This window comes from Leptonotus elevatus, chromosome 3, assembly GCF_054856555.1.
Source record: "Leptonotus elevatus isolate MCC_2025b chromosome 3, RoL_Lele_1.0, whole genome shotgun sequence".
NCBI classification, from domain to species: Eukaryota; Metazoa; Chordata; class Actinopteri; order Syngnathiformes; family Syngnathidae; genus Leptonotus; species Leptonotus elevatus.
In genome coordinates this window covers 12,167,222-12,190,195 of record NC_141241.1, presented here as the reverse complement: position 1 = coordinate 12,190,195, position 22,974 = coordinate 12,167,222, and the positions used below count along the sequence as shown (strand labels likewise).

Here is a 22,974-nt window from a genome sequence, read left to right as displayed (position 1 = left end):
GACCATAAGCATTTGTTTTTAAACGTTTGCTCATCTCCTAAACTCTTCGTCCACTTTTGACTACGGCACCTTTCAAGTGTCGGGAGGCCGCAGTCGTCTCCATCTGCTGGACCTGGGCAGCTGCGATGTTGGCGTCCTCGGAGGCGGAACGGACGGGAAAGGCAGGGAGAATTCTTCGCCCGGCTCGGCGCCTCTGTGCCTTTCCCTGTCAGCCCTCGGCAACGTGATCCTGGCCTTGGTCAACGGGAGCAAACACATCCCATACAAGTAAGCTTCAGTGTGGAAGTACAGGATATGAGAGCAGACAGGAAGATGTGATGAGATGATTTAATGTGTAGAAACGTAAAATTAAACCATGCCACAAAAGTCCCTTTTAGCTTCTATGAGGCAAGAGAAGTGCATAATTTCCACCCTAAACTGGTTATCAGCCCCAATGCAAGGCATATATTGGATGTTGGCCATGAACATATTTTCAACAAAAAAAAAGAAGAAGAAGGTTTTAATGTACTGTAGGACTGAAATATTTAGGTATTTCAGTGCACGAGGCTAACGGGAGAATACGATTTTAGAGAGCCGGACTGGAAGAAAGCAAACTGGCAGGTTTCCCCCTCAAGGTTTTAAGGAGTCACTGTCAGAAACAACACCTGCTGTTGCATATTCATCAGTGTGGTTTAATGATGAGCGCTACAAGGAGCTAGAAAGATAAATAGTTGACGAGAGGCCAACAAAAGGCTGAGGACAAACGGTAAAAGAGCAAAAAAGCAAACATTGTTCAGTATGCATTAGCGGTGCAACACTATGCAAATCTCTCTCTCTCTCGTATCCACCATTCCCTTAGTTCTGTGTCCTTGTTCTACCTTCCTTCCTGCCTTCTTCTTGAGGCTACGTGGCTGTGTGCACCACGCTGGGTTAATTAAATCACCAGCACTTACATTTACATGGCAAAACGAGCTCATTGAAGCTGGATTTTTACTTTGGTGGCTCAAGCTAAAGTGGGATTGGGAGGGGATTTAGACTCCACAAGACTCGAGTGAGAGCACGTCACTTCAGGGTTATAATGTGGGATTACTTGATAGCAAGTCATTATTGAATGTGTTTGGTGAGGCTTTGGCCATGTTTGACTGGAAGCCACATACTATACATTGAATAGCGACGCTCACTGCATATTAAAGCTGTCTCCTGCACTTAAACGAAGGCTTACGAATTTAGTTACTTTACTCCCTGAGGGAGGGAGAGAGAGAGAGGAGTAGTTGAACCCTGGGGCAGTAAGGATAAAGAGAAGAGGTCAAGACTAATTTATTTGAATGCAAATGTGTTTTCAAGAGATATGCCCGAAAGACGTGTGTGTTTTTAAAGGGAGATAGCAGCAGATCTATAATCAAGGCACATGTCTTGTATACACACACTTCTACATTTCCCTTAAAACCCACTGTACTTTCATTCTCCAGTCTACAAGTTTAATCTTTTAAAGAGAAAGAGACACTTCTAATATTAGTCTGCAAAATATCCACAGTGCTTCTCTTAAAACCTTTATGCTTACTTGTACTAATCCATATATAGAACAGAATGATTAGCATTAAGTTTGCCTCTCTAATCTGTTCTCCCTCTCAGCTCTTAGCATAATCTACTAGTAAAAAATGTTTGGAGTCTTAAATTGTGACCGACACTATGAATAACTCTTTGAACGACATCTTCAACGTATCGAGCCCATACCGTGTGCTATCACCTGCGTGTATCACAAGGGACAGCAAGCTGACCATGTTGCTGAGGGAGTCGCTAGGCAACATGAACTGCCGCACCACCATGATTGCTCACATCTCGGCCTCGCCGGTGGATTTTTCGGAAAGCCTCTCCACCATCCAGATCGCATCCCGCGTCCTACGCATGAAGAAGAAAAAAACTAAGGTTACCGTGGTGAGTCAATAAAAATATTTGCTTCGTTCATTACATTTCAAATAGAACTTAGCTGGAGTGGTGTACCACTCACTATACGTCCAGAAGGTGCTCTGTGATGAAAAAAGCATGTTATGATATTGCTCTGTGGGTCAGGGAAGCCATCTTAGACTAGACTAGACAGGTGAAACCAGGTCTAAGATGTGGTGCAGGTGGTGTAACACAATTTTGGTGAAATTGATCGAATCGCAGGCAGCCATTCTGAGTTCTGCTGATATGTGTAGTGAATGTCGTCGTATTTCACTCGTAAGTATGACAACAGCGTGCACCAAACCCTCTAAATCAGTGTAGAAATCAAATCAATCAAATAGAGCACATTATCATTAACTTTCTTATATTTATGAAAACACTCCTTTGGGTCCACAGTTATGCATGCGCACCTCTGCTGCGCTGAATTTAAAAGTGAATGAATGGATCTGCTTCCATTTGCCATGAAGTAAATTGGCCTGCGTTTACTCCCACAATGACACAAATGCACTTTTCTACCTGCACTTGTATACAAAAATACGTTAAGAAAGAAAATTCCACCCATGCGCAACGTTAGATTTCATTTTGCGCTAGACTTGGGATGTGCACGAAAATAGGGCCCTTGGTGTGGATGGGGAAAAAATATATATTTTTAAATGTATTCATTTAATTATTATTAACATAAGATAACACTGTGCTCCCTTCCCCAAAAAGTTTTAGTTACTCAATAAAAGAACAAAATTGCAAAATGTTTCTTTTGTCCAAAAATAAAAACAAAAGACAATTGCCGTCATCAGAATAAGAAACATTCTCTGTTCTTAAATTGGGATGATCAAATGAGCGATAATGCTGCAACAGTGATGAGATATTTTTATCATTTTCTTTGTTGAAGATTGTTAGAAATAAAATTGTTCATTCTTTTTTTGACACTCTCCTGGGAAGTGCGAATTGAAAATAACACCTCGTAGAAAAATAGCATTTTCTGTGTGCCTGTCATCTGTCCTCAGCAGTACACCTCCAGCTCCTCTGGAGGCGAGAGCTCCTGTGAAGAGGGTCGCATGCGTCGGCCCACTCATCTGCGGCCTTTCCATCACCGCGGTGACCCCAACTCTGACCTCCCGCTACTGCGCCTGTCTAGCGACCAGGACGAGCAATACTCCAGCAGCGAGCAGTCATGTGACACCGTCATCTACGTGGGTCCCAACGGGGCTGCCGTGTCAGATCGAGAGTTGACAGACAACGAGGGTCCGCCGGAGTTTGTGCCGATAATTCCCGCCCTGCTGCGAGCAAAATCAGAGACGCTACAAAGTCAGACGGTCCAGAAGGTAAGTGACATTTAGGTCATGATCCAGCATAAACGATGAGGAGATTTATTCCTCAAGTTCTACTTCAGCAGGTACAGCCTGGGCCCGAGAGTCAAGACCAGCAAGGTGGTCCATCTCAGGCACAGTCCTCTCAGACGATACTAGGACAGCAATTGGCCCCCGTGCCTGAGGAGGGGGCCGAGTGCCTAAAATGTAACACCTTTGCTGAGCTGCAGGAGAGACTGGACTGCATTGATGGCAGTGAGGAGGTAAAGAGTACATATTACACAGACGCTTTGGAGATAGGGCATCATTTAGAAGCCTTTTTGAGGATTTACTTTATTTGAGAACTGCTAAATGTCTATAACACAACCAAGATCAGTGTCAAACTAACACATGTTTTGTCATTCATTCTGCCCAGGTGGCAAAGTTTCCCTTTGAGGAGGTTCCAGTCTGTAAACAAGAATCCAAAGATCCATGTTTACCTTCTGAGGGCTCAGTTGCTCCTGCTGAGAATGCATCTGCTGCTCCGTTGGATACAGAGGCCAAAAAAGGTGAATTATTTGCATTAAAATAATATATACTAGTGACATTGGAGTCGTTTTTTCTCTCCGTCTGCAAACGATCTACAACCAACAATATGATCAACGTAACAGGAAGTGCAGTCCAACTCTCTTCCTCCTCAACAGAAACTTTGAGGAGAAAGACCAATGATGAGCAGCTGCAAGATATCAAGGAGGTGGTGGAGGAGGCGGAGCTGGCTCAGACTATGATCCACAGTCTGGCACAGAGCTGCGGGTCCACCCTCATGTCTGGGAGTAGGAATGTTGCAGGAAGCAACACCTCGAACCCTCTGCACAGGGCCAAGTCCTCTCACCAGCAGGACAGGTGGGACCAGATTGAGTTATCACATTAACACTTCCCATGAAGCATTCACAGTATGCAGTTCAAACTAAAACCACAATAACAAGCTAAAATATAGCTACAGTGGCAACCAACAATGGACATTATCATTTTGATTATGTAAACTAATAACTGATAAACTTTTGTAATTGATCCCAAATTTCTGAAGGTATTTTGTCATTTAAAAAAAGAATATCTTCTTATCTGGACAGTCGTGAGAGTCTGGCCCTGGGAGTTAACACTGAGGGGAAGACACGGCCACTTGGTTCCCCTCGCCTTGGCATCGCTAGCCTGACAAAAACCTCAGAATACAGGTGAAGTTCAATATCTATAATGAAGTGAAGCACAGTCTTGATTGATAAGCATCTTGTATTCAGTGTTCCATGATGCAAAGGAGTATTTGCATGTGAGCTTATATAAACGAAAATGAAGTAAAACTTCTGTGTCCACAGGCCTCCATCCTCACCGTCTCAGCGGTGTAAAGTGTACACTCAGAAAGGAGTGATACCTGCAACATCCCCACCGTCTTCACATACTTTGGCTCAGGATGGACAAGCACCAGAAGCTTTGACCTCAGACAGTATGTCTTTACGCATCTTCTGATAAATTTTTTATTACAAACCGTTAGCTTTAGTGGTAGAAAATTTACATTTATAAATCCAAATGGTCATAGTCTTTCTGGCTGCTGACCAGTCGAGGGTGGACGCTGCCTCTCGTCATAAGTCAAGAAAATTGCCACATGACTAGTAGCCAGTCAATTGCATAGCTATAGTGAATTCATTCCATCAATATGTTTTCTGCAATGCAGACAGTCTGGCTGCAGACAGCGGTCGTTCCTCCACCGAGTGCCCACTGTCCAGAACATCCCCTGTTGGGATGAGTCCACAAGTCAAAGATCCAACTCCATCACTGTCTGCCAGCTTGGGCTCTGCAGAAACACTCTGCGACGATGACGTCCCTCCGATACCCTTGGATACACACAGGGATGGTGAGTGAAATGCCTCTCTGCTTCTACAACTGAAGGGTTTCGAGGTCTGAAATGACACATTTTACCACTTCAGGACATCACATAATGTGTGATGATCTATCAGTATACACAGAGGCTGCAGGAGAAGAAGAGGCACTTGATGACACAGCTCTCATGATGACCCAGCGTCTAACCTGTCGCCCGCCAAGCATTATCAGCTTCAATAGTGACTGCTGCTCTGAGGACGCCCACCCAAGTGGAGTCCTCACAAGCCCCGTTGAGGATGGAGATGCGGAGCGCTACCATGTGATTGCAACAAGCTCTGGGGTTACAGAAGTTGTTGCCATGGCAGAGGTTGGTGTGGTTGACTCTGCGATCACAAAAGCACACCTAATGAAAACCTAGTGAAACAAATATAGAGGCGGTGCCAGAACTTCTACCTAATTTGGGCACAAACTGCTACATATATTGCCCAAATACACATCTAAGTTTGACCAACACGTATTTGTATTCCAAAATGAAGGTCCTACCAAATCCATGACTCATCAGGGATGAAATGATCCTGCTAGCATTTCTTCATCAGTGTCAATTTATTCTACAGGTGGCAATGGCCAAGCTGCGCATGGAGGGGGATACGATAGCCTCGGTGATTACCCCTTTCTCCTCCTGGATGAGTGATCTGAGTGGGTGCAGTGAGGGGGATCACTCGCTTCACAGCTTCAGCCAGTCCCAAAGTCCTCAAGGGGAAGCCTTGGCTGAATCCAACCAAATTTCCTTAGGATTGGATGTGTCAGGAGACGATGGAAGCAGTGGAGGTTTTAGAGGGAGTGTGGAGGGAGCGCTGTTGGAGAACAAAGGGGAGAAGGGAACGCCAACCAAGGTCAGGTTGAGAAAAATGCCTCCATCTATGGCCAAAACGAGCATCCAGTCTTTGACAGCCCTTGGAAACCTCTCCACTTTTAAGGCTCCTCCCTGTGTAGCTATCAAACCTGCTATCTGCTCCTCACCAACAAAATTCAACACACAGCAGTTAGCTTCTATTTCCAGTGAGATGAGCTTTGAGGACCCTTGGCTAATGCGTGGTCTGGAAGATGCGAGGTCTAATGAGGAAGTCAGGCCAGTAACTGGCAATGGGAACCATGAGAATTTCTGCAGGGATGGTGAGATTATTATTATTTTTTGCCACACCAAATGCAAAATTATACATTTTGTATTCTTTAATCTTTATTGGCTGGTTGATTAGTTAGCAGGACTAGACATCCTCTAAGAAATAGCCTGTTTCATATTTCAGTTCGACCTTGCTGGAGGTAACTGGAATGTTGATTACAATTTGGATAACTGATTTCCCATTCTTTTGTCAGCAGTTGAAGATCATGGTGGCTCTAGTTCAGGCGGTGAAGTGGTGTCATCTCCAGACTCCTTCAAGAGAGTGGTGGATGGTTGTGAGATGGTCACTGGTGTTGCCCAAGGAGAATGCTTGGCTGATAACTACAACCCAGAAATTCATCGAACCGCCAGTCTACCTCGTGCCTGGCATCGTCTGAACCGCCAAGACGGATTAGACAACACAACGGAGTACAAGCATATTGGTGCCACCTCTTCAACTCCCTGCAGTCCCCGTGCCACACTTGACCGCCGGGGATCGACTGGAAAACAAGGCTTTTTCTCCCACAAGAAGGGAGGGATCCCGCCTTTGCCACCTGTACGTAAGTCCAGTCTTGACCTACGCAACAGGGCAGCAAGTCCACTACATCAGCCCATCCATGAGGTCTCGGTGTTGGGCAGCTCTACAGATGATACATGTGGCACCAGACAACGTGGCTCCAGTATAGACAGTAGTAGACTCTTTAGTGCTAAGCTTGAGCAACTTGCAAGCAGAACTAACTCCCTTGGCCGAGCCCACAATGGCTCGCATCACTATGACTGCTTCTCCCTGGAAAGGGCTGAGAGCCTCCGAGGGGGAGGAGCAAAGAGTGACGGCACCATACCTCGTACAGGCCGCAGCCTCACTCGTGCCAGTAACGCCAGTGGAGGTAGTCCTGGTACGAACAGTGCGCCGCAGTCGCCTGCCAAATCAAGCGGTCAGTCCAAGATCTCAGCTGTCAGTAAGCTGCTGATGACCAGCAGTCCCAAAGCCAGGAGTCTGTCTACCTCCAGCACCAAGACTCTCAGCTTTTCTACCAAGTCTCTGAGCCAAGCTTCCAGTAGAAGCTCAAGCCTTCCCCCTAATGGAAAGGTATGATTCATTTGTATCAAGGCTGCATCAATACAGTGCCTTAATCCTTGTATCTCGTATCTGTTTCCACAGCCGCAAACCACCATGCAGGGCCCTGCGCAGCAGCAGGGACCCTCTCCTGCATCCTGGTCTACGCAGTCTCTGAGCCGCAGTCGAGGGGGAAGTTTAGCTGCCAAGATGCCCCTGCGGGCTGTCAACGGCCGCATCTCAGAGCTTCTCCAAGGAAGTGGCGGTTCACGTTCCAGGAATCATGCCCAGGGAGGAGGTGCGGATCCAGCAGAGGAGAAAGGGATTGGAGGGGCAAGGTTGGTGAATTTTAACCTATTGATGATTTTTTTCTCTTGAGTTAGTGATACGAAAATGTTTTGTTACGTAGTAGTGGAGGGGCACTGGTAGGAGGAGGTGTTGCTGGAGGTCCAGGGGAGGAAAGAGCAGCAGCTGTCCAAAGCCTTCCCTCTCCCTACAGCAAGATTACGGCTCCACGAAAACCACATCGATGCAGCAGCGGACATGCCAGCGACAACAGGTATTTGAACAGCTGTCTACCTAGACTGTCAATCATTGATAATTGAACTTCTTCTTGGATGTTTCACCTTAATCCAGTTTCTTCAGTAAAATGCTTTAATCCAACGAACATATGAAGGCTTTTCTTGCAAGGTCTCTCATTGGTGGGGCCCATTTTTAATCTTATTTTGGCATCTAACAGCAGCGTATTGAGTGGCGAACTGCCTCCGGCCATGGGGAAGACGGCCTTGTTCTACCACAGCGGAGGTAGCAGCGGCTACGAGAGCATGCTAAGAGACAGCAGTGAGAACACAGGAAGTACTTCCTCGGCTCAAGACTCGCTCAGTGAGCACAGCTCGGCCACCACCTCCTCCAGACGCAGCTCCAAGAGCAACAAGAAGAACCGGGGCAACACTGGACACTTAGGAGGTGAGGTGTTTGACTGCTTGTTAGCAGGATTGTGCAAAAAACAAAACAAAAGAAACACATTCCCAGTGCGCAATTTTCAAGCTTATTACGTTTTTAATGACATTCATGCTTACTTACTTGAATGGACAATTGCGGAGGGACTGGTGGCTTACTATTGCATGCAGGGCTTTATGCCATAAAGTTATCATAATCCCAAAAAATGAAGAGTTCAACTTGATCATAATGGTAAAACCATCTGTTATCCAAAGTACTGAGCGTCATATTTATTTATTTTTTTACATGTCTAAGTGGACATGTGGACACCGTATGCGCAGCCACATCGACCTATGAAAAGTTTTTTCTTATCAATTTAAAAATAACTAACTTCCAGGATCCCTTGTCGTACCCTGGTCAAAGAGAGCCGAGGGTTTTTTTCTGCTTTTGAGAAAGTTCATCCATTCGTGTTGCGCTAAGCTAACCTGGGAGGCTTTGTCTCTCTGGTCCAGCGTCGATGTTTGCAAATTACCTTTGCGCTCGGACGGTGTCAGAGGCTAACAGTGAAGTAACGACAAAGGTGTACTCTGCCAAGATGGGCTTTATTTATTAATCATTATGTACCAGCGCATTAATAATAAATAAATACATTATAAATATAAATAAATACATACAATTTTAATGTATGTGTATATGTAAAAAAAAGAAAGAAAAAGTTACAAATTAAAAATGTGTATTTTTTACATTTACATTACATTACATTTTGTTTCGTTATTTGTAATAGATATTTTTACATTTACATTACATTTTGTTTCGTTATTTGTAATAGATATAATTGTAATTCATTGAGCAATTATTTAGTAAACCATTAAATTAAGTAAAACAAAAAACATTTATGAAACAAATTTACAGTAGTCTTAATTAATTAAAAATGCTTAGTGGGCCTGATTAAAGAGAGTGAAGCGGGCCGTATGTATATGCAGTTCGCCCACCCCTGCCATGTACAGTACATTATTAATTACAAAGCTCTTCTACATTCATCATTGGAACACAGCTGACTATTCTTCATCTCGCAATAATTCTTCAATTTACTTGTTAAAGTCCAACAATTTTGTACAATCAGTAGCTTGTGAAAGTTCAACTATTTTATATAATCGGTAGATATATTATAACCTGTCAAATTTAGCATTTTAATATCTTACTATTTTGCATGTGCAAGGCTAACATGCTCACTCAGCGTTTCAAGCAGCACAAAGAACTGAGCTTCCAACCAGTGTTTCAAACGATCGATTGGAAGCTGTAAAAGTCCACATAGTGACAAAGTATTGTCTTCGGGGCGTCAAAAAGTGGTGAAAGTAGAAATAAAGAGACGTGTGTGTGTGTGTGTGTGTGTGTGTGTGCGTGCGTGCTGTGTAGTGAGTGAATGTGCTTGCACAAGGAGTCAGGTAGGAAAGGTGACCTCGACTAACCATGTGTGAAATGGTAGAGGGGAACTGCTGCTGCTGGCTATAATGAATCTACATTCACGAGCACATTACGGAGGAGCCTTAATATGGCTGCCAAATCACACGCCACGACTTGAGCTTGACACTGGATATGTGCATCGAATCAGCTTCGACGCAGGCAGCTCAGCGCGGTGTGCGCCTGATTATTGATTTAAATTGGAATAACCTTTTCTGCGTGATACCGGAGTGCAGAATCACCTCCTGCCAGGCGGCGTCACGACTGGATGCGCTGGCATTTTTGAAAGCATACTCACTGTCAAGAAAGTAAAGTGAGCTTGAGTAGAGAGGGAATGTGAGCATGAGCAAGGGAATGTTCACCACCTCTCCATCAGGAGTTCTCTTGCACTTTAATTGGATTCACCTGTCATGACATGTTTTCCCATGTCCCCTCCACTGTGTAACCTTTTTTAGCCGAGAAGCCTAATTCTGTCGGTGTCGCTGCTTCTTACAACATAATGAAATACAAATGTCTCGTTGACCTTTCTGTGCCACAATAAGACTGCATCTTTAAAAAAACCCACCTTATATTAAATGAATAAACTTAACATAATCAGCACATGTCAGCCACAGTGTCACTCTCACTCTATATCTATATTTTTATACTGCTTTTCAATTCAAACATTTTTAGGTCTCCAGCGTCGCCATCTGATTCCGGCACTGACCTTGGACTCCTCTAAATCTCCGCACCGCTCCGTCAAACAGGCTGCCACGTCCTCCTCTTCCTCTTCCCCCAGCCCAGGTGCATGCTGGGTGGACGGACCACTGGGGCCGCCCGCCTCCACAAACCTACGAGGTCCGGGAGTTACGCCGGAGGCCTTCGAGATCAAGGTGTATGAGATCGATGATGTCGAGCGCCTGCAGAAGAGGAGGGACAAGGTGGGGACCAAGGTGAGATAAAGGAGGTCAGAACCAGACCAGGTGATGTCAGGACTGACTGGACTATTCCAGGTGGCATATTTTCTTCTGGTGAAGACATTCAGCTGAAGATTTATTTCTACCCTTTGGGTCATTGTGCTAGTGGATCAACCATCTTCAGTTAAGCGTCAATCGGCAGCCAAATGGTGTTAAGTTGTTCCGCCAAACTTTTTTAGAAATCCGTCCAGGCCCTGAGGTAACATAGCAGCCCCAAGAAGAATATGATTTTTGTTGAAATGATGGCACAGTGTTGTTTTACAGAAAGCAAAGTATGAAATAAGAGTCAGCTGTCGGCTCCTTCAGAGAAACACACGTCAGCTGTCGGCTCTTAGGCTGCTCACCACCTCCCAGTAGCCAGCAGATTTCATAGAGACAAGTCTGTGAAGTGTGTAAGAAAGTGTGTGAGTACTGGAGAAGCTTGTGTACTCACTTTGTGACTGTGTGTGTGTGTCAGGGTACGGTGTTCGTCAGTGGCAAGCTTCGACTGCTGGAGCACCGTCAGCAGCGCATCAGCGAGGTGCGAGCCAAATACCAGTGCTTGAAGAAAGAGCTGGAACAGACCAAACAGCACCTGATGCTGGAGCCTCAAACATGGACCGCAGAGTGTAAGTGGAAATGACCAGTATAAAATCTAACCATGGTATTGGTCAGCCGGTCTCTCGACCTGGAACTGATGCTGCCGGACGCTTATCTCCTCCCCGTTCTATCTCTTGTGCCCTGTGTTTTTGATTTGGCCTGCCGAGGCTGTCTCCATGGCAATGAGACTATATGCTTCGTCGTGCCATGGGGGACATGCTGCCGAAGAGTGACATTGCTCATTTTGAATACATCACAGCAAATAAACAAATATGATCACATGGGCTGGCCAAACCCTGTGGGTGGGGTTAATCAGAGGCACTTTAAATGGTGGCAGGGATATGCTGGTTCGCATTTAACATGATTTGAAAAAAAAAAAAAAAAAAAATTAAATACACTTTTATAATTTTTATAACATCAGCTTCATGTACTGTACTGGATTGCATTCCTGTCAACATACCCCATGAGTAGTATGTGTCACATAAAGAACAGACCATACAGTAAGTCAATGCTGCCTCTAAAATCCCTTAAATTGTGATGATGGACTTACTCATCATGATAGGTCAGCATCCTAAGATAGCCAACATCATGGCTGACAACTCAATGGAGAAGCTTGATTGGATGCCATGGGCAGAGAAGTGTGTTAAATGCGGCTCTATATGACTTGAGGGTTCATCGTGAGGGCAAAGACGTCAGGGCTCACAAACGGCATGTGCTGCTTTTCTCTCGGATGAACGAGGACGGGAACAAGAATGCGATCGGACTGAGCCAGAAGATTCTCGGTGCAATCACATAAGGGAGACATTACAGCCGGGTTAAAGTGCATAAAAGCCTCATTACAAAGATGAAGTGGTGCAAAAAAAAATCCTGCGGCCTCCAATGATAGAGTCACTGCAAATCAATACAAAGTAGCACTTAATCCGGTGATGAAACACTCATTGAGGATCGCTGATGGCGTTGCTGTGCATGGAAATCTTGCAAACGATCTGACACTCATTGGATCGCAACGCAATTAAACACTAAGTGACATTTTGGACTTATCTGTTAAAGGAGTCCGAGTCACTCGACATCACATCACCAAGCTGCTGCACCAATGTTGTTCATCCCTTCTGGAACAATTTCTGCTTCCGTCATGTCAAGAACTGTGTGGCTGTCACGCCAGATTTAAAGGAAAAGAACAAATGAAACCCCTCCCTTGTACACGGTTACATCATGTAGAGCCCCTAACGTTTAGAAATAAATACGTCAGAAAAATGTCATGAGAAAACGCAAAACACTCAGCTGAGGTTTATGCGACATAAACGGAGCATTTTTCCGAAGATGTTGGTCAATGTCACAATAGTACAAATTTGAGTTCAAAGTACAATTTTAGCTCAAATTTTTACTATTGGGACATTGTTAATGTGTTTTTTTGTATTTACTTAACTACTTTTTACAGGGTTTCCGTTGGTCATTAAAAAGCATTCAATGGATTTTGCGAAAATTAAAACCTCAAATGGCATTAAAAGGCATTACATTGATGTCTGAAGCATTCATTTTATATAGATTTGTGGAGATTGGGGACAAGGTGTAATTTACAATGAACAAAATGGGCAGGAGTCCACAAATTACTTTATTTTCCAATTAATTCACTCTTAAGTTGAAAAGAAATTACTCTGTTGTCACCCTCGTTCAACATGAAATGCTAATGCCAACTAGTGGCAGTAAATTGGCTCCGGCTCTCAATGGGTTGGTAAACATGGCTCTGGAATGGAGCCGGTGGGGCCTACTCAGCTGGTGGGTGGCCTTGGTGGGCGCTAAGAAGTGTCAAGATCTAAGCATCATCTGGATGCTGGCAACAGTGGTGGGCTGAGCGGACCAGAATCGAGTGAACGTTGCTGTGGACGCAATGGGCAGAATGCAAGCATCTGGTTGGGTGGGCCTGTTGGTGGCGTCCGGGAACCGATTGACCAATTCCAAATGAATGGTACTAGCTGCAGCTTATACACGGATATTACACAGACTATATCAATACATTAAGTTACAACTATGCTTGTATGAGGTAAACATATTTGGCACACTTATTTTAATTAACAACAGTATGAAAAACGTGAAAAAATATGTAATTTATTGTTCATTTATGAACGGATAAAAATAAGCAATTACTTACGTTAACTTTGGAAATCTTGAGCTTAATTATGAATCATAATTTGTGATCACAAATTGTAATCGACTGACAGTACAGTATATAATACGCACATATGAAATCATGTTTGAACAAGCTACCTTTGAACCTGAAGCTTGACTGTTTTTCTCTTCTCTCCTCATCCAGTCGAATTGCAGCAGGTCTACGAGGTGGACTCGCTGGAGTATTTGGAAGCTCTGGAGACGGTGACGGACAAACTGGAGAATCGAGTAAACTTCTGCAAAGCTCACCTGATGATGATTACTTGCTTTGACGTGTCATCCCGACACCGGTAGACGCCCGGCGAGGAGGCGGAGCACATTTTCTGTCAAATAAATGCTTCTCATCTGGGATATTTGAACAAGGTTCTCATGATGGACTGAGCCAATAATCCAAACTTCTTCGCTTGTATGTGAGCATGACGGGTGACGGATGAATCCATTGGAGATGTGCCGAGATAGCTCACTGGCCATTGGGGAGATTCTGTCTGTCCACGTGGAAGACAGAAGAGCTGAGCAAGCAGTTTACGAGGAAGCTTTCAAACAACTAACTGGCGCCACAGGAACCATACTGCCATCTTTTTTATTTATTTATAGGAATCTTATATATGGCTCTATAAGAAGTCCAAAACAAAAAACTGGGGCCGACAGCATGCCCTGTTGTGCAGTTATTAAAAAAAAAAGACCAAGAGCAAGTCAAGAGTCGGAAGGACAAATAAACACGATGACAAAAAGTGCCTTGTTAACATTTCAACAATACTCTTGAATTTGTCTACATACAGTATGGTGCTAGCATAGTAAAACATACAAAAGATGAGTGTCTTTGATGGATTTATTACCATGTGGAATTGTGGGTCAATATGGTCGAACATCATTATGCCCAGGGTTCAAGTTACGTGTGAGCCGAGCCCCCCAGCAAGTGCACCTGAGCTCCCACAAAAACAGTAAATTCAGGTCAATTACGATCTAGCCATCTATTTTCTTCATTATGGTCAAAGGTGAGCTGGAGCCTATCCTAACTGAATCCAAATTACAAAAGTAGAAAAATGTTGCCTTGAGATATGAATTTACATTCTTCACGACCACGTTGGCAATTCAAAACACAAATTTGTAATGTGCTTTTTAATAAGGAAAATAGTACTCCAACTCGTTATATATATATATATATATATATATATATATATATATATATATATTTATTTTTATTTTTTTACTTTAGAAACATTGTCAAAAGTTGATGTATCATGCGACACTCCGCTACTGTGACATCTGCAGTGATATTATTCATTTTTAGCTGAAGTTAAAGAAAACATGTATTGTTATATTGCCTGTCCACGTGTTGCTGTTTGTGTTTAAATATCCGTTCCTTCAAAGTGTTATACTGGAACACTGCCAATGGATGCTATTTATTAGCCTGTTTATGGCATTCCCCATCACGTGTTAGCATTAAGCTAGTGGACTTTTTATTTAATTTTTTTGCTAGTGGACTTAAAAGTTATGTGGTTGTTTTATAAACAGAATTTCTAATCCTTCATTTTATGTTTAACCGGTAGTTTTTCAGAAATTAACCGCAAGTCAAACAGTTTTGAAGCTAACCAAGTCATTTCCAAACAAATGTAGCTAGCATGTCAAAGCAAAAGAAATCTTCTGAACAACTGGAAAACTTCCAAAGTCGAGTCACTTGCATCTGAAGGCAACACTGTGTATTAAAAATGAAAGTGGTCTACAAAGCTAACCGTTATTTTGTTTGTTTTGTGCCACCCTGTCAAGCTAGCTCACGTGCCAACTTGAACCCTGCTTATGTAAGATGTTGACAAATTTAGTAACTTAAGAAAAAAAATCAGGTTATTTATAAAACTAAAAAAGGACCAAATATGTGATGGAACTTCAGTCAGCACATTTGATGAAACAGGTAAAAAAAAAGAGAGAAAAAAAGGGAACTCTTGTTTATTTTGGTCATGTTTTAAGCTCGACTTTCTACTGTCAAATGTTCCTACGCTGCTCACTGATGTCGTAAAGATGTGATGGCTTTTCCGTGTTCACAAAGCAGCGCAGGAATGTTTTTTACCCGCCCGCAGGGCGCATCCATCGATCGACGCTTGTCTGTTATTTGTATGCCGTGTTGTTGTGAAGAAACTCAATGACGTGTCAATGTGCGTGTTTTATAATAACCGAAGGTAATGGGACCATGTAGAGCTTAGCGCCGCATTCAGCGTTACTTAAGGGGACATTACGCGTCTTCGCAGTTACGTCTGCGGTTGAATCGAGATGACAGTTTCCTCGACATTATGTCACGGATCTGCAACGCGTCGGCTAATGAAGCTTTCTCACAGACGTCGTTTTCGCAATTAGTGAAAGCCTCAGAGGCACGAAGTAAGCCATGAAAGAGCTATTAGTCATGGAAAATAGAGCTTACGTTTAATTGAATAATGTCATTTGATAAGTATTACATGATCACTGGGACAAAGTTGCAAGTTTTAGCTTAGAAATTAGAATAAGAAGGAATAATGGCCCAAAAAAAATTAAGCGGTTGCAGAAGTGTGGTTATGGCCGTCGGGGCAAACACATATTATGAAGAAAAAAAATAATATATAATGAAATAAAAGAAGACTAAAGTTAGGGAAAAAAAGATGAAATTCAGAGGCAGTGATCTCTGCTGGGTTCCACGCCTTTTACATGATTTTCTATCCTTTATCTATGGTGCTTGAGATGTTTATGCTCTAAATGTTTGTACAAATATAAATCTATGAAAGTGATTTGTGTCAGAAATAACCTTTAAAAAAAAAAAAATCATAATCTTGAACATCACTACAGCGGTTTCGATACTTCACTCCCTTCCTTCTCCTGAGCGATTTGTTTCTCAGTGTTCAATGTATGCCAAAGTGAGGGGATATAACGTAAAACATATAGCAGCAGCAGCAGGAAATAAACGGTGTGAGGTTTTGGACCTTTTCATGGCTGGCTGACTAAGAGAAAGTCGTTTATCCGCACATGGGGAGGCAGACGGGAGGTCATCTCCTGGGAACAGCGGAAAAACACTCAAGTATGTTTGATACACTGGCCTTGTGATGTGTTTATACAGAGTGCAACATCGGAATGTTTCCTATTTTATTTCTCATAGTGGATCAAAGTCTATTTATTTGAGCTAATAATGTGTATTTATTTAAGCCTTATGATGTTTAAAGGTTACTATGCATTTAAGATAAAAAAAAAAGGTAACTGTATATGCTTTTGCCAAAACACATTAAATATACATAAATATGCTGTCAAACCGCCAAATAATTCCTGCACTGGACATACTTCTGTTTAATTGAATCATTTAGCTGAAAATGACACAATATAGGAAATATGGAAGAAAAAAAAATGCTACTTTCTAAACACATATTTTGGGGGGAATACATGTTAAAAATGTGTCCAGTTTCGGCTAATGTAAAATAAATGTGTTAAAGGAAAAAAGAGAAAGAAAGAAAAAAAACAATGGTAAGATGAAATATTTGACCATCTTTTAACGTGCCACATTCTTGTATCATTTCCAGTTCAAATGTGTCCAGGGTATGAATAATTTGAGGTTCAACTGTATATACAGTATATAATATACTGTACACACATTTATATACTCATCTTTGGCCATATTGAGGGTTGGAGACTAAAATGAAAAAGTGGAAAATGCTTTTAAGAATTGTAAGATATGGAACAGTATTACCTACAGTCGAGTGCGCTAAGATGGTGACGTTGAGACAACTCCATTTTTGAGATGGCTTAATCGCTAAATCTCTGTCTAAAGTTAGTGGATGTCACATTTCACAACTATAGGTTATCATATTGTTACATGTCAAAAAACAAGACAGTTTATTTGTACAAGTGTGTCCCCCCCCCCCCTCCCTTTCTGTCAGTCATAAGTGCCAATCTGTGGAACGAATGAGTCGACAAAACGTGTGGAGGTCGGTGTGAAAATTCAGAAGTGCGTCAAGTGTGATATTCGCCGTGCATGATTCAAGGCTGGAACTGTCTTTTGACAAACAAGATGGCCGAATGTAAATAAAGGAATGTATTCAACAAATTGGACGTGAGTTTGCTTATTTGGAAAAGTACACGCATGCAAATATCATCTGCCAATTGCGCGTTAACGGGTGACCAGATCCTCTTGAAAAGTGATTTTCAAAGTGGGCTCCCTTTAGTGGTATGTGAAAAAAAATACTAGTAATAATAATTAATTATAATTATTATTAAGTAAAATTATAATTTTTTTAAAAAGTATTTCCCCCCCTAGATTTGAGTGAAGTGTTAATGCTCAAACTGTGCACGTAACTGAGTTTTTAAATTGACGAGTATTTTTTTAGGTGGCACTTGACAATTGAAGGTCAAAGTGTCTCTCAAACACCGATGACAAAAGCATCGAGCGCTTCAATGTGAAAAGTGAACCTGCGATCTTCCTGTTGCGTCACATCCACTGCACCGCTTGAGAGAATTGAACATTTTCTGTACGACTGTTGTGCCCATTTGGTCGCCGAAATTGCTTGCTTTATTTGCGTGTCTGGAGTGTAAACCCTTTTCAAAGGAACATAATTGAAAAACTACTTTTGTGTTCATTTTGATGGGCTCTGAATTCTTTTTTTATGTGTCCATTTATTGATGGTCTCTAACTTGAGTTTTCCCGTTTCGTGTGGACATAGTTAAAATAAACTGGACTTTGTGTATGAGGGGTGGATTTTAAAATGCAGACTAAAATACTTTTTTTCTGAGTGTGTGTGTGTGTGTGTGTGTGTGTGTGTGTGTGTGTGTGTGTGTGTGTGTGTGTGTGTGTGTTCACATTGGCATCCATTTGTTGATGGTCTCTGTGTTTCCACTGTGTATGTACTTGGTTTACCCGTTTCATTGGGACAACGTCATTTAAACCCCCCAGTTGTTGTGGACTTTAATATGCAGAGATGCAGACGAAACATTATCGACGACATACGGGTTGAACTGCTTCACATGGGCTCTCTCTGTAAGAGCAATGCTTTGACCAAAAGAGGTTATGGATGTAATTTGAAGTGTTGTGGGTGAGAGAGGGAAGGTGACAGGCAGCGAGAGTGATGACAGTAAATCTGATTTAATAGTCTTTGCCGGTTGATGGGGGTAGAAAAATGGCTGAAGGAAACAATAACCATTGAAAAGAAATGTGGGGGTAGATGTTGTAAGGATTTTGCATTTCATACAGTCTACTCCAAGTCTAATTGCTATTCAAGTATTGAGAGAGATTTAATTTGATAGATTTAAAAAAGTAACAAACAGTAGATTTCCATGTCTGGAATTCTTGAAAATGACACTTAATCCTGTTGTTTAACGTTCTCAAGATTGCTGTACAATTTAGATGTACGTACATCATGTACCATCAAGTGATTCTCATTATTAAATGATGTTACCTGCAAGCTGCAATAACTATAAAAAATGTTTCATTTCGTACTTATTTTGGATAGTATAATAAAGTTATCACAAAATGTCTTAAAATATTGTGATATTGAGCTCATATTGGCCACCCGTAGTCAGAGTTTGCCACAGTTCCGCTAGCTAGCTAGCACCAGGAGCTAGCACCAGGGGCTAGCTAGCTAGCACCAGGAGCTAGCACCAGGGGCTAAAGCAAAACTGTTGCAGGGTATATACTTTCTAGACTTGCGGATCTGACTATGTACTGTGCATACATATACATATTGTTGGCAGTTGGCACTTTATCCTCGTCACCTTATTGATATTATGTATTTATATTGTATATTTTTATATTGCGTGTATATTCATTTATACTTTTTATTCTCTTTTAAATGTAATGCTGCTCAGTTGCTGCTATTTCTTAATTGCCCCTAGGGATAAATAGTTATATTGAATTGAATGACCTCCTAGAAGGCTAGCTAGCTAGCTAGCTAGGCTAGCACCAGGGGCTAAAGCCAAACTGTGGCAAGGTATATACTTTCTGGACCGGGATTTGCCACCTCTGCCCGTAGTAAGCCCATTTAGTGAATGAGAGTTATTCAATTTGAGGTGACCTTAAAAAAAGTCATCAAATACCTTGGAAGGTACTTATCTTGTATTTTGGCCATCTCAATTTGTTAAATAGGATAACCAAAGTATTAACATATAACAATGGAAACTTTAACCTAATGAACAAACCTTTTTTATTAAATTCTTCATTGTAATTGCGTATGACTAATATTTCTAAAGAGGAGCTGTTGCTTTATATTTTGTAATGCCACTGGAGCAAAACTAAAAACAAAAAACAAGAATAATCTGTACGTCTGTGGTACATTGCCAGTTATTCACGGCTGACTACTCGGACCAGTCTCTTCCATGTTCCATGCAGATAACAAAAAGTGTCAGAAAAGCAAAACCTTTTATTTTTAAAAGCAAACACAATGTCACTGTAATCCTCCCATAACCCATAAACACACACTTCAGCCTCCCAGAGGAAATGTTGTCATCCTTTTTACAAAGAGGCAACCATGCAAGTGAGTGTGTGCGTGTGTGTGAGTGTGTGTGTGCGTGTGAAGCATGACCACATTCCATCACAGACACTTTTCAGCCTTCAACACACACACACACACTGACAGAACAACCCACAATAACAGGGATTACCACGGGAAGTGTGTGTGATGGATATGTGGCGAGGGGAGGAGGGATGTTTTGAGAGGCTGCCTTCGCTATAAACACACACAAAACAGCGGACGGACTCACCGCAATGGAATCTAGAACTGTATTTGTTGTTGCCCTCGTGACATCAACCGTTAAGAGGGGGGGGGGGGGGGGGGCGTGAATGTCACATTACATTATTAAAAGTAATTATTGATCCATTTCAAAGCGACATTCTTCCATCTTGACCAACAAATCAGCCACCAAGGGGTGATCAATACCATGCGTGATCTTGAGGATTTCGAAGGCCTGGTGGACAGATAAGCACACATTTTTAACCTTATTTGAAATGGTCATAAGTGAATTTGTCTAATGTTCAAAAGAATAAATAAAATAATAAATCCGTCAAAATCTCCAGTTCTCATCCAGACCTGTTTGAAGGTGTCCAGAGCATCTTTATTGCGTTCCAAATAATGCCGCAGCTTTGCAACTCTCATCAGCTGGACTCCGTGGACGGGATGGGGATCCGGGTAGTAACGTCTTCAGAACAACAAGAGTGCATTGGATTAAAGTTCACTGAAAACAAATATGACCATGTTAAGATAGACTGCCACAAGAAAGTACACAAAGTCATTGAGTTACTTTTTCGCACGTATTTGAGTCATTCCGGCTATTTCAATCCATCAGCTTTACAGATGCCGTGTCGACCTTGCATATGGTGTGTCGTGGTAAAGACATCTGACAAGCGGTGGTATCAGGGGAAAGCACAGATGTAGATGGCATCTCTATATTTGAGGTGAGGCGTTTATTTGTTCAACTATGCAGGTGGTGTCCCATCCATCCATTTTCTCTAGTCCTCAATCTTGAGGCAACATAATGCTGCGAGGCTTCGGTGGATTCAAGAACACTTCTCAAACAAATTTGCTCTGAAGCTTTTTCCACACTTCTGATTGGTTAATAATTTGGAAATAAATAAATACATAAATAGTAGTAGTAGACTGTGCAGGAACTGACCTTTAGTATCCATTTGTTGAAAAAATAGGACATTGACCATATTTGGACATATGTGGTTTCTGCTTTACCCCAATGACAAACAGAAATAAATACAAACAATACATATACATCCACTGTGCAAAGTTCTATTTCAAGTGATTTGGACACACACACACTTCATTTTTGACATGTGAAAAGATGGCATGAATGCATAGTGTAAGATTTTGGTTTGCTTTCCTGGAAATGAATCTGAATTAGTTTCACGGTGTCAAATCGGTTTGTTCACACCGACACAAACGTGTACAGCAAAACTGTTGAAAATAAATGAAGAAGAATAATAATGATGGAAAACAGGGGCAAACACACCAGGGTTTTTATGCGGGAAGATATTTTTTGGAGGTACGCCTCAATTGCCTTGACTTTATTTGTCCTCCTCTCTAATCTCCTCCATATTTTCCTCCTATTATCATGCTCGCCTTCTAGTTGCAGGGATTAAAGGGGGCGACACTCTCCGTTCTCCCCTCTCCTGCAGTCTTCCCTCGTAAGCCTTCCCTTCCATTTCCTTCAGCGTCCCCCGACCCGCCACTGTCTTGATTATCCATGCCAAATGATTTGATGTAACCTCGCTAAAGCCGCAAGAAAACGCTGCAGATGAAGTGGAGTGAGACTAAAAACCCTCTCCAGGGTCGGATCAATCTCCGCTATTGCTGCGGGGGTTCAGTCCAGCGGCTTGAATTGTAGTCATTTCATTCTGGAGAATATTAGGCTGAACACATGCAAGCAAAGTGGATATATTGAGAGTTCTTTTGTAGGTCAGGGAAAGCGCCTTGACAACATTGTGTCAGGTCATGAGTACCTTAGAGGAGGTCGGTGACATTGTCAACAATGACGAAAGGCTTTCAAAGAGACAAAATCATCTATCCAGCTAAACTTAACCCTAACCCCCTTTCAATAAATGTCTTAGTAATTCGAAACCGAATGTAATGCAATCGTGAATTTTTATTGATTGTTCATTCCAAAAGGAAAACTTAGCATAACATATCATGTTATTGTAACACCCTTTTAGAAGTCATGTTACCAGGGGAGCACAACGTCACCTTGTTTACAGTACACGTTAAGTAAAAAATTTTTAGTGAGAGATTCAAGAGGGGGAGGGGTCAGAAAAGTGAGGCTAAATTCAAATCTTGCTAGCACTACCAACTCTCTCTTTAAAAGTCTCCCTTGTCTCCCGTTCTCAAATCAAGTTCAATCGCTAATGGATGACCCAAAAAAGAAAAAAGAAAAAAAAACTTAATTATGCCTACATTGTTTTATACGGCTGGCCTGTTGCCAGCATTCAGTGTCGGCTCCAGCATTAGCATCTCCAGCGTTAGCAACGAGCCGCTAAGCAATGAACATTCTTTCTTGCTTGTAAGCACAAAGACACACAACAATCAATTTAAATAAACTCTGCTGTTTAGTATTTAAATTATATTATCCATAAACATCATCACTATACCCACAAATATGTATAACACATTATTAAAAACTTTCCTCTGAATAATTTGCTTGTGGACTAAAGCCACACTCTCCAGTGATGTGTTTTGATTTTGAGTCTCTAATTGAAAGCTGCAACAGTTTTACATTATTTTCACTAACAGGCCAATTGTTTTTACCTTCAAGGCTAACTAGCTGCTAATCACAGAGCCAAGCAATTAATGAATTGCTCCCTGTCCCTGTTAGGAATGTCGTCATCAAACAGGAAGTTCAAAGACTAAGTCGGCGTTCGTGCTGAATGAATGATAACAAGTTACAATATTGATTTAATTAGCGAGGCGGCAAGTCAAGCGGCCACATCGAGCAAATAAACACACACGCGAGGAAGCAACTCCAATTATGTTTCATCTTTGTATGCACACACTGGTAGCGATTACAATTATTTCATTAAGGTGCTCCCCCCTTCAATTCTGCCCTCATTTTCCTCCCCGAAGAGCAAATAAGTTCCCG

General features: G+C 42.1%; 2 protein-coding genes and 1 long non-coding RNA gene across 15 annotated transcripts in view; 1 reads left to right on the top strand and 2 right to left on the bottom strand.

Moving 5' to 3' along the window:
* kif26ba (kinesin family member 26Ba) overlaps positions 1 to 17,514 on the top strand; it is a 74,130-nt gene extending 56,616 nt beyond the window's left edge. For 3 of the 12 annotated variants that reach the window (XM_086071112.1, XM_086071103.1, XM_086071102.1), the window contains 18 exons: positions 78 to 267; positions 1,743 to 1,914; positions 2,928 to 3,245; positions 3,314 to 3,493; positions 3,646 to 3,778; positions 3,914 to 4,112; positions 4,340 to 4,441; positions 4,580 to 4,707; positions 4,936 to 5,115; positions 5,189 to 5,448; positions 5,696 to 6,254; positions 6,456 to 7,330; positions 7,403 to 7,635; positions 7,707 to 7,856; positions 8,037 to 8,263; positions 10,370 to 10,629; positions 11,111 to 11,261; positions 13,544 to 17,514. In XM_086071112.1, coding sequence (XP_085927238.1) covers positions 78 to 267; positions 1,743 to 1,914; positions 2,928 to 3,245; positions 3,314 to 3,493; positions 3,646 to 3,778; positions 3,914 to 4,112; positions 4,340 to 4,441; positions 4,580 to 4,707; positions 4,936 to 5,115; positions 5,189 to 5,448; positions 5,696 to 6,254; positions 6,456 to 7,330; positions 7,403 to 7,635; positions 7,707 to 7,856; positions 8,037 to 8,263; positions 10,370 to 10,629; positions 11,111 to 11,261; positions 13,544 to 13,692 — 4,466 coding nt within the window. In that variant the 3' untranslated portion in view covers positions 13,693 to 17,514. The remainder of the gene's footprint in view (positions 1 to 77; positions 268 to 1,742; positions 1,915 to 2,927; positions 3,246 to 3,313; positions 3,494 to 3,645; positions 3,779 to 3,913; positions 4,113 to 4,339; positions 4,442 to 4,579; positions 4,708 to 4,935; positions 5,116 to 5,188; positions 5,449 to 5,695; positions 6,255 to 6,455; positions 7,331 to 7,402; positions 7,636 to 7,706; positions 7,857 to 8,036; positions 8,264 to 10,369; positions 10,630 to 11,110; positions 11,262 to 13,543) is intronic. The other 9 variants (XM_086071114.1, XM_086071105.1, XM_086071111.1 and 6 more) reach the window with 8 other exon arrangements.
* On the bottom strand, positions 75 to 14,534 carry LOC147176965 (uncharacterized). The gene is made up of 5 exons (XR_015094351.1): positions 11,293 to 14,534; positions 11,087 to 11,206; positions 10,404 to 10,596; positions 1,714 to 1,878; positions 75 to 234 (listed from the first exon to the last, which is right to left on the bottom strand). It is a non-coding gene; the product is annotated as an uncharacterized LOC147176965 (long non-coding RNA).
* A 2,228-nt stretch (positions 17,515 to 19,742) lies between the features above and the next one.
* smyd3 (SET and MYND domain containing 3) overlaps positions 19,743 to 22,974 on the bottom strand; it is a 50,663-nt gene continuing 47,431 nt past the window's right edge. For both annotated transcript variants that reach the window (XM_086071945.1, XM_086071946.1), the window contains 2 exons: positions 20,427 to 20,535; positions 19,743 to 20,304 (listed from right to left, as the gene is read on the bottom strand). In XM_086071945.1, coding sequence (XP_085928071.1) covers positions 20,206 to 20,304; positions 20,427 to 20,535 — 208 coding nt within the window. In that variant the 3' untranslated portion in view covers positions 19,743 to 20,205. The remainder of the gene's footprint in view (positions 20,305 to 20,426; positions 20,536 to 22,974) is intronic.